General features: G+C 38.1%; 1 protein-coding gene across 1 annotated transcript in view; it reads left to right on the forward strand.

The window, feature by feature from the left end:
* Nucleotides 1-11620, forward strand: part of LOC311170610 (transmembrane protease serine 11E-like) — a gene marked incomplete at both ends in the record, with an annotated part of 89598 nt that extends 77978 nt beyond the window's left edge. The window contains 5 exons of the mRNA XM_084232994.1: nt 1604-1642; nt 3038-3215; nt 4440-4699; nt 5222-5364; nt 11459-11620. Of these exons, the coding sequence (XP_084089120.1) occupies nt 1604-1642; nt 3038-3215; nt 4440-4699; nt 5222-5364; nt 11459-11620 (782 nt within the window). The remainder of the gene's footprint in view (nt 1-1603; nt 1643-3037; nt 3216-4439; nt 4700-5221; nt 5365-11458) is intronic.
* Nucleotides 11621-11876: the final 256 nt, after the last annotated feature.

Consider the following 11876-nt stretch of genomic DNA (forward strand, 5'->3'; position numbering starts at 1 on the left):
TCGAACCAGCGCTGCAGAGGCTGCCCGCAGCCTCGCAACCCAGTGCTCAACCGCTGCGCCACCAGGGAAAGCCCAAGGAGGTGCTTTTTAATATTTACTGAAAAGTGGTCACTTCTTCCTTATTTTTGCCATTTTCTATGAAAAGCCAGGTGAGGAAAAAGATAACCTTTCTAGGAATACAGAATTCTAGTAAATCAACACTATTAAACACTGAAAGAAAAACTAATATTAAAATTTTTGCATGTATTACTTCCATACTGCCAAGTTTAAAGAGAATATTTTGGTCAAATTGCTGTTAGGAAATTTGAGTGCTTAGAGTTTTATGTATGTTGGTTGTCTCAGTGTTTGCTTAGGGCTAGGGCTTGACTGATGAGAAGTCAGTGGATAGAGTTGAATGGGTTTACCTTCAAATTGTCTTGCTAATACTTTAGCAGAAAGAACCTAGAAAGGGATGACATTGTTTTTATTATTTATCTATTTATTTTTTACATAAGATTTATTTATTTATACAAGAACTGGGGTACAGGTCAGAGGCATGGGCGGGTGAGAGAATTCACCAGAGACAGAGCCGGAAGCAGAACAGGCAGACGGACCAAAGACACTGCTTAGGGGAGCAGCAGGCTAGACAGGAGAGGTCTGCCATACCATGTGGGAATCTCCCTAGCAGCGGGGATTTGAACCCGCGCTGCAGAGGCTGCGGACAGCTTCACAGTGCGGTGCTCAACCCGCTGCGCCACCAGGGAGTGAGGCATTGTCGTTTTCAACCGACAATGAAAACGTTTTAAATGGGAGTGAGGACTAATCTCTGGACATGCGATACAAGTGAAGCTATGCCCATAAATTTCATAATCTGAAATAATAGTCAATAAAAATATCATTGTATGGAGGGACTCCAATCCTATGGTTTAGAATAGCACTTCCCCTAATGAGGTTGTGGGCTACCTGCTTCTTATTTCCTAGCACAAAATTAAGATTCCTGGGCCTACAGACCAGAATTACTGGGAAGAGGGATTAAGTATATAAAAATTTATACTATAAGATTTTATACTATACTATATTTATATTATAAAAATGTTCCTTTGCTGACTCCATTTTTTTTTTAAAAGATTCATCCATTCATGCATACAAGAACTGAGTATAAGCCAGAGGTGCAGGGGATGAGAGGATTCACCAGAGACAGAGTGGGGAACAGAACAGATGGATCTACTGAAATACACTGCTGAGGGGAGCAGCGGGCGAGGCAGGAGAGGTCTGCTGCGCCATGTGGGCAGCTCCCTGGCAGGCTGGGGATTGTGCTACAGTGGCTATGCTACAGTGGCTGCAGACAGCCCCATAGGTTGTGCCTCAACCCCTTGCACCATCAGGGAGGCCTCCCTTGCTGACTCTTATCTGCACTAGTTTTTAAGAAACATTTTTGAGAACTTCCTTTTCCCCAAGGTTATGAATATACTATGTCTATAATAAATTAACAGTGTTGCTTTTTTTGCAACCTAGAGATATTATCTTATAGAATTATGTGGCCTTTAGTAGTTCAAGTCCTCAGAGGCATTGCTCAATTCTGATGTGCTGATCCTGTTCTATTAACCATTTGTGTGTATTTCAGAAATCAACAGGACAGAAACAGACACATTTCTGAACAATTGTAAGTTTTAATATATTTATTAAAATTGTATTATCTGATTACAGAAAGTTAACACTAGATTGTTTAGGCTTACTTTATGTGGTATTATTGGGTCAGAATAAAGTGCACAGCTCAAGTTTCTTTATCTTATCTCAGAGGCTCATTTTATTATTATGGAATAAATAACAAACTTGGAAGAATTTTGGAGTAAATGTATGGGTACCATTAACATTTGTAGTAAAAGTGAGTTGTGCAATTGTTAAAGAAGAGGCAAAAATTTTTACATCTCAACGTTTTGATTGTAGATATCTATTATATATTCTTATAAAATTTCCCTAAAGATTAGATGAAAGTAGTCTGTATGTTGGTATTTTTTTCAGCTGGAGGCAGAAACTTCTTGTTACTCTACCATAAATATAATTTTAATGTTATTTTTCTAATATTATGAAAATTGCAGGCAATATGCGGTGGTTATATATATTGACAAATTACTGAGGGTGCAGATTTTATATATATACATACATATGTATTTTAAAAATACTACTTTAGGGCTAGTATTTTCCTTTCCTATAGCAGAGTTATCCAGCATGATTTAGACATAAATTCTATAGTTACAGAGTTAGTACATAATACAGTTATCTTGAAAAATGGAAGAAACTGTAACAGTTAGCATTTCAGAATATTGGTTAATTCACGAATTTAACTAAACAGAAAACCAAAGGATAAACCCAATACCTAAAGAGCACATATTATTACCACCAATATTTCTTTGGAACCTACTATGTGCTAGTGCTGTGTTAGGCACTAACACAGTGCCTAATGAGTGTAAAATGAATGAGATATTTTCTTTGTCCAATGGGAGAAGAGGCATGAGACTTAATTCTAAAGCAATAGTTCTCAAGCAAGGGCAATTTTGACTCCTGAGGGAACATGCCGCACTGTAATATTTTTGGTTATTTTGACTGTGGGGGATGCTGTTGGTATCTAGTTTGCATAGGTCAGGGATCCTTCTAAATATCCTATGAGGCACAGGACAATCCTGAGGCTCCCCCGCATCCCCCGCCCAAACAAATAATTAGCTAGTCCTAAATATAAGCAGTGTTGAGATTGAGAACCCCCATTATAAACAATGTTTAAGAATATATATATTCATATACATGAATATGTTTGCATACACCATTTACAGATATATAATTATTTTTACATTGGGAAGCAGGGGAAGGCATCCTAGAGGAGATAATGACTGCTCTAAATGTGATAAGTTAAATAGGAGTTAAATAAGTGAAACACTACAGGACAAGTTAAGAACAAGAGAAAATGATACTATTGGAGCAAAAAGCACAAAATATTTGGGACTTAGAAATGCAATTTGACACATAAAACATCTGCTAACAATACAAAATCTCTCTTTGGCAGGCTGTGGGACTCGAAGGAATAAAACCTCAAGAGAGAGTCTGAGGATTATTGGTGGGACCGAAGTGGAAGAGGGTGAATGGCCATGGCAAGCTAGCTTGCAATGGGATGGGGCCCATCGCTGTGGAGCAACATTAATTAATTGTACATGGCTCGTGAGTGCCGCTCACTGCTTTAGAACGTAAGTCCTGAATCTCACAAAGATTGGGCTAAGCAAAGGGCACTGGGGTTTGGCAGGAAGGAAATAGCTCATGAAATTTGAGATGAATTCAGTATAAAGATAATGCATATATCACAAAAAGAATGTTTTAAATTTTAGCAAAGTTTTCCTAATTTGGAAATGGAAATTGTGTCAAAATACATGTAGAGAAATTTTCCATTTATAAATACACAATAATTTGTAAAGGAAGCAGGAATTTTAAAGAAAGTTAATCATATTTGGACTTGGTACTTTATATTAAAGAAAGGAGCTATAGGGCCTCCCTGGTGGCGCAGCGGTTGAGAGCTGGGTTGCGAAGCTGCCCGCAGCCTCTGCAGTGCTGGTTCGATCCCCGGCTGCTCCCCGGCCACCGGAGGAGGGTCCCACATGGCGTGCAGACCTTTCCTGACGCCCGCTGCTCCCCTCAGCAGTGTACTTCGGTCCTTCTGCCTGCTCTGCACCCCGCTCTGGCTCTGGAGAATTCTCTCCACTCTCCCGCGCTTCTGACTGTACCCAGTACTTGAAGAAAGAAAGAGAGAGAGAGAAAGAGAGAAAGAGAGAAAGAGAGAAAGAGAGAAAGAGAGAAAGAAAGAAAGGAGCTATATCTCTCTGCTGTGTATCTCTATCAGAGATTATAGATTTAATCCCATTGGGGAAATTCTACTTGGTAAGAAAATTTAAATATAAAGAAATTTGATAGTAACAAATGATAAAACTGAATAGGTTGAGTAGCTTTATTTCAGAGAATGGAGACCTTTCAACCAAGTGTAAAATGTCTATAGTATATAGGATACTAATACAGGTTTGTTAAACTATTGTAGAACATTTCCAGTTTTAAGAGAAAAATGTTCATGCCTAGGCAACGTGGTGCATATAAAATACATTTAGTTCTCTCATCTTGTGCAGGATATGCTTTCCATTTGCCTGTTGGAGTCACTTATGCCCAGAAATGTCAAAAAGCTTTAGGCTCTGGAGTGGGTACTCAGCATGCAAAATAGCATGTATATCCTAAGATAGATGCCGTGGGATTTCCACCTGACCTGACCTGAGTCTGAGTTCTCAGGTTGGAGTGATTTTGTTTCCATTCATAAAAACTATGCATTGAAAAACAAAACTTATATAATACCTGCAGACTAAATTGTTTTTTTAAAACTTTATTGTGGTAAGATAGTAAAGTGGAATTTATTCTTAATACTTTCTCCTCAGTTATAAGAATGCAGCCAGATGGACTGCTTCCTTTGGAGTAACAATAAAACCTCCAAAAATGAAACGCAACCTCCGGAGGATAATTGTCCATGAAAAATACAAATATCCATCACATGACTATGATATTGCACTTGTAGAGCTTTCTAGCCCTGTTCCCTACACAAATGCGGTACACAGAGTTTGTCTCCCTGAAGCATCCCACCAGTTTCAACCAGGTGATGAGATGTTCGTGACAGGATTTGGAGCACTGCAAAATGATGGTGAGAATCTGAAAAGAAACTCAAATAGAGTAATCTAATTTGGTATTCTAAGACATTTAAAGAATGTCATTATACAAAAATATGTTGGTGGGTTGGTCATATATGAACTAAGTCATTTAGAAGATAACTAAATTCCTTCCTGCATTAGGTTACTATCAAGTACATCACTACTACTACAATAATGGTGCTTACTAAAGTGTTTGCAAGATTAAATACTGTGTATCTGAGTTTTTAACCCCAGAAGCTATCAGGAATCATCAGTATATCTCATTGTGAAGGTCAGAGAATCATAAAGCCACTATTTCCCCCTACCAAAATTAACAATGAAATCAAAATTACTTAAACAGTTTTGAGTTTCTTTCCTAGACATCTAGCTATTTAAAGCAGTTAGGAAATATTTACTCTGAAAAAAATACATAACCTTATTTTCTACCACCATCTTATTCAATTGTTATAGGAGACTTTCTTAAGGCTTATAGAATATATGTATGTCTTCAAATATATGACTATTCCCTCCTTTAGGTTATAGTCAAAATCATCTTCGGCAAGTACAGGTGGATTTCATAGATACTAAAACCTGTAACGAACCTCAAGTTTACAATGATGTCATAACTCCTAGAATGTTATGTGCTGGCTCCTTGAAAGGAAAAAGAGATGCATGCCAGGTAAGTGGTTTGATGTATTAGTATGTTAAATAGCTTTGTCTTTTATTTTGAAATAATTATGTATTTACAGGAATTTGCATACATACTACACAGGGACCTCGTATCCCCAAGGTTACATCTAATATAACTATAGTACAATGCAAAAACTAGGAATCTGACATTGGCTATTGTGCTTCTAACCACTTTTAATGTAGACCTGCTGGACAAATTTTTATTGTTCAGTTTGCTACATTAAACTTTTTCACCCATTGACCTTTCTCCATGTTTCTCACAAATGCCCAGGACTGGATTTACTTCCTTGTTTCTGTTTCTGCTCTGAGGCCCTGGTAGTTAGTTGAGGACGATATGGAACAATGCAGATACAAAATTGTACTGAAAAATTCAAGGTGATTCTGTAAACAAACCTTCCAAAATAAAATCAACTTAATAAAATATTCACTTGAAAATATATTCATTCCTTCTTATTTCCAAGTTACATGTTTGTGAATTCATTAATTTGCTAAAATTTGTTTGTAAACTAAAGGCAATACTCAAGACACTTTCGTGATCATTCACAAACATACACAGAGTGGCAAAAAATTTGAGTCATCTAATGTGCATGCTCACAATGACTCAAAAATTTGAGTCATCTAATGTGATTCTCTGCTTTCTTGCTGCAGTTTTCATGCCATACATTTGGGGGCTTTTTGTAATTTATTTAATTCCACATGATTGTGCATATTGTTTTGTTGATTTTGCTGTTTAAAGTAGTTCCCAAATATGCTGTAAGGAAGTGCAAGATGGCTATGATGTGCCTTCTGGAGAAAATGTGTGTATCTGACAAGCTTTAAGACTTGAGTTAGTGCTGTTGGTAGTGACTTCAATGTTATGAATCAATAACATTAAATAACATGGTTTAAGTCATGGTCATGTATTGATCAGTTGACAAAAATCTAACCAGAGGCTCATGGAAATCTAATCCTATATTTCCTCCAAGAACAATTATTCAGCATTCAGTAATTTAGGTTTGCAGCAACTTCATAGAACATAAATACCTGAATAACAAGAATAAACTATTTTATTTGTCTTCTTGACAGTCATAAAACCACTGTTTAGATGTTATAGATCTTGTCTTAATCTTATCTTCTAATCTTGTTTTAATCTTCCACATCCTATTTGCCTCCAACTTACTAAGCATTTGAAAGTATCTTTTCAGAGGAAAAGTCATATGTCTCTTAGGTGTTTCATTTTCAGATTTTTATTACTGAAAATTTCAACTCTATCCAAAAGCAGAGATAACAATATAATGAACCCCAGTGTACTCAGCATCCAGCTTCAACAATTATCAACTCATGACCAATCTTATATCATCCCTATGTATCTTTTTTTAGCTACTATGTTTTATTTTTTTTAATTTTTTACATCATTGTTCATTTTTAAACAATATTTGCTTCCCCTCACCCCCTCAGGTGTAGTCCCCATAGAGTTTCCTTCCCCAATGCACCCGTGCGCCATCACCTCAGTCCCCTGGGCTCCTCCCTCCCTCTCTCTGATCCCTCTCCCTCCTCCTTCCCTGCAGGATGTCTCTAGTTTATAATTGTCCGTTTTTGCTTTACTGTGTTTTGTACTGTTATTATTTTTTTTACACTGATGCCATCCAATATTTTTCTTTTTCCTCCTGGCTTATTTCACTGAGCATAATTCCTTCTAGTTCCATCCACGTTGCTGCAAATGGCATGAATTTATCTTTTTTGATTGCTGAATAATATCATCCCTATGTATCTTAATATAATCCCTTTAGCCTTTTCCTTTCCCCACCAAAAACATTGCAGATATATTTTGTAGTAAACCCCAAATGTCATGTAATCTCATCTGAAATTTTGTCACTTATTTTACCTAGAAGTGACTATCTGTTATAAATACTTCCCCTATTTACCTAGACATAAATATCCCTTACAAATTTAGGAAATTAAGATGAGAGGCAAGGAAGCTCCACAATTATTCTATTTTCCTCTCTCTGGAGTGACCCAGCACCCATTTATTTTCCTCTTTTCTATGTAATATCTACAACTTCTTGCCACTCAACTGACTCCGTATATTTTAGTATTTCAAAAATCAACAATAAGCTTATGTGCAAAAATCATTACTTGGGGCCTCCCCTGTGGCGCAGCGCGTGAGCGCTGGGTTGCAAAGCTGCCACCACCGGGTGAGGGTCCCACATGGCATGCAAACCTTTCCTGCCACCCGCTGCTCCCCTCAGCAGTGTATTTGTCAGTCTGCCTGTTCTGCTCTCTGCTCTGGTTCTGGTGAATTCTCTCACCCTCCCGCACTTCTGACTGTACCCAGTACTTGTATAAATAAATAAATCTTTTAAAAAAAATCATTACTTGCATTTTTTTTATTCTTTCCCAACTCTTTCTTAAAATGTGATCTTTTGCTGGGTCCTTTGGTCCTGAAATATGTTGATTTTCTCCTCTCTGTCTCCAAGCAGTCATTTCTGGTTCCTTGTTTTGGTTCCCCGTTCTCTCTCTCAGCCTTCCTACTCATCGAGACACAGATGTCAGATGTATTTTTTCTCAATTTCTATCTACTCACTCAAAGAAATGGCCTTATTTTTGAACTTAACTATCAGCTTTACTGACTCTCCAATCGATGTCTCAAAATTAACCTTTTATCCAAATTTAGTCTCACTTTTCACTTTCAAAGCATTTCCACTTTAAGTTTTATTTGCTAATATAAAACTAAAATCTGTGTATGTGTCATCTCAATTTTAATGGGTGTCTTGAAATGTTAACTGATATTCCATTTTCAAATTTCTTGTTTATGTTACTGGGTTTCATAGTCTTTTACCTTCATATTGCCTTCACAGTTAAGTTTTAGAATATATTCCATCTTGACCATGTCTTCCAGGTTTATTTCTTTGGTCTCCATTGTTCCTGTTAACACTAGTTTATTCCTTCAGTATGTCATATCTTGATCACTACAATTGCTTCCTGGTTTGTCTTCTTCTGTTTTTAAAAGTTTCTGTTATGATATAGACAGTCTTAATAAACTTTCTGTTTTCTCACTAAACCACTCACTAAAAAGAATAAGATTTATAGGAAAAACAGGATTAGAGATAGACCAACAGTTCCTTCAAAGACAATATAGCTTTTTTTTTTTCTTCAAAGATTTATTTATTTATGCACACAAGAACTGGGGTACAGGCCAGAAGTGTGTGTGTGGGGGGTGAGAGGTCTCCCCAGAGACAGAGGGGGGAGCAGAACAGGTGCATCTACTGAAATACACTGCTGAGTGGAGCAGTGGACAAGTCAGAAGAGGTCTGCTGCACCATGTGGGTAGCTCCCCGGCTGGAGATTGAACTTGTGCTGCAGTGGCTGCAGACAGTCTCATAGGTTGCGTCTTAACCCCTTGCGCCACAGGGAGGCCCTCAAAGACTATATAACTTTGTAATCAGAGAAGTAGCACTAATTAAAAATATAATAATGGTGCTTTGAAAAATAACTTGGGCAGACAGTGTGCCCCTAGTGACTGGTGGCTGATTTAGGGGAAGTTAAAAATGCACAGAGACAACAAAGTGGAATACTGGTTTGCTGGGACTGTGACAGTGCACATGGAGTAGAGGAGGAAGCACAACCTGCCAAGACTTAAGACCTAAGCAAGGCTGGACATCCTTGGGGACAGGGGATGTCCTGGGTGTCTTTCCACACTTTGTTAAAATAGAGCCCCATTGGCTGAGTTGATAGTATAATCTATTCTTCTGAAGATTATAATTCTACTCCTATTATTCTGGCTCCTCTACTTCAGACAAAATACTTATAAACCATCACAACTTCCATCTTTTTTTTTTTTTTAAATAGAGGCATGTTTATTTATTTATTTATTTGTTTGTTTGTTTGGTTTTTGTTTATACATGCACTGGGCACAGTCAGAAGCGCAGGAGGGTGAGAGGATTCACCAGAGCCAGAGCTGGGAGCAGAGCAGGCAGAAGGACCGAAGTACACTGCTGAGGGGAGCAGCGGGCCGCAGGAGAGGTCTGCGGGCCATGTGGGACCCTCCTCCGGTGGCCGGGGAGCAGCCGGGCATCGAACCAGTGCAGCAGAGGCTGCGGGCAGCTTCGCAACCCAGCGCTCAACCGCTGCGCCACCGGGGAGGCCCACAACTTCCATCTTACTAATATAACGCCCCCATGAGAATTACCTAGTATTGGCAGAAGAGACTGTATTTTTTCTATTTGATGTTTCGGACATCTTTTTTTTTTTTCAGCTCGTAATATTGTAATTACAAGCTATTTTTTCTTTAATTATTTTCAGACTCATTTGCTTCATCTCTTAAATAGATTTAAACTTTGTTGTCTCTGGCATCTACTATTTCTTCATCCTATTCTGCTCTATCTTCTCATAAGCTTGGATTTCATTATTAAAATGATTTCTTTTCAAATAGCTTCAGATGACAACTCTTATTTCTATAAGCAAATGCTTTGAGGGCAAGGCCCCTGTGTTTGTTCTCCTTTTATATCTCCTACTGCATATGAGGGTAAATGCTTACTGGATTAAAAAATGATACTTTGAATTTAAAAATGATACTTTGTTTCAAATCCAGTTAGTATTTATTAATGATTTTACATGGACAAAAGGAAAATCAGAGAAAAGTTTGGATAATACATAAGTGGGGGGAGGCATGATCTGAGTTAGACCATTTTATTCAAATTTACATTCTGCTGCTGAATAGCATGTGACGTTAGACTACTTAATTTCTACGTGTCAGTATCCTTATTGCTGAAATTTAAAAAGGAAACAGCTTCAGGTTTTTTTTTTTTTTTTTAAATTTTTTTTTTTTTTTTTTTATAGAGGCATGCTTTATTTATTTGTTTGCTGGTTTGTTTTGTTTTGTTTTTGTTTATACATGCACTGGGTACAGTCAGAAGCGCGGGAGGGTGAGAGAATTCACCAGAGCCAGAGCGGGGAGCAGAGCAGGCAGAAGGACCGAAGGACACTGCTGAGGGGAGCAGCGGGCGGCAGGAGAGGTCTGCACGCCATGTGGGACCCTCCTCTGGTGGCCGGGGAGCAGCCGGGGATCGAACCGGCGCCGCAGAGGCCGCGCGCAGTTTCGCAACCCAGCGCTCAACCGCTGCGCCACCGGGGAGGCCCAGCTTCAGGTTTTGTAACCAGAATGACAGGAGTTAATGAGCTAATATATTAATTAATGAATAGCTTCATTAGCACTTAACACTCAATGAACTCTCAACTAAACTATAATTAGAGATCCAGATTTTGGGGAATGGTCAGCTAATACTTTGTTTTTAAGACCTGTAAAAAGAAACAACACTCTGGAGTTCACAAGATATAAACACACACACACACACACACACATATATACACATACACACACACACTCTATGCACTATGTTCTGCTTTGTGTGAGTCATATGTTAAGCACTTTATATTCACTGTCTTATGTACTCTTTTAAATAATTGTCAGAGGGAGGTATTATTAGGTGCATTACAAATAAGTAAATTAAAGGCCAGATTTGAGATTTAAACCCCAGATATCTGACTCTAATGTCAGTGTTCCTTATCAGTAAGACTCCTCACCCTTATTTTGGGAGCTTTGTCACAATGATAAAGAGGCAGCCTGTACAAGGAGTTATTTTGTTCTCTGAAGAGATGCAACCTTTTAATCAGTGTACTGAACCCTGAGGCTAATCCAATTCTACAAGCATTGGAGTTCCTTTTTTATGTGAATAAACAACATTTAGACAGAATCAGGTCTGTGTTTAAATACACTGAAGAGTTTTTGAAACTACTCCTTTCATTAAACGTAAGTTGTAAAATTAATAGATACCTCTGTAAACAGACTGATTTTTTTTTTTGCACAATGTATGCATTTTCATTTTGGTTATATTCCCCATACAATTGCAACACCCCCCTTCCCCCTTATTTTGACTCTAGTCCTTTCTTTCCTCACCTCTCCCTCCCCCCCACCCCCAGTGAGTCTCTGGTTTATAGCTGCTTGTTGATTTTGATTTTTACTTTGTATTGATTAGTCTTTTTCCTGGTCTCTTATTTAGGTTTGCAGACTGAATTATTAATTACTAATTTCTCTTCTCCTTTAGGGTGACTCCGGAGGACCACTGGTTAGTTCAGATGCTAGAGATATTTGGTACCTTGCTGGAATAGTGAGCTGGGGCGATGAATGCGGGCAACCCAACAAGCCTGGTGTTTATACAAAAGTGACTGCCTTCCGAGACTGGATCACTTCCAAAATTGGTCTCTAAGAGAGAAAAACCTTATAGAATGAAGATATTTTTGTTTATAGAGCATTCTTAAAGATAGGGAAATTCAGAAGAGGCCCTGCAGGTCACACATATTTAACTGATCTAATAAACTCTCTGCTTGATGCATGTATTTCCTTCTTAGCTTTGCCCCACACATGGCATCTTGTTTCTGCCTGATGGATTCTGTCCCAACTTGTATTTATTTATTTTCTAGAAGTTTTCTGTCATCAAAATTTTGCCTTGTAGACATAAATTT

Source organism: Talpa europaea (genome assembly GCF_964194135.1).
Source record: "Talpa europaea genome assembly, chromosome: 5".
NCBI classification, from domain to species: domain Eukaryota; kingdom Metazoa; phylum Chordata; class Mammalia; order Eulipotyphla; family Talpidae; genus Talpa; species Talpa europaea.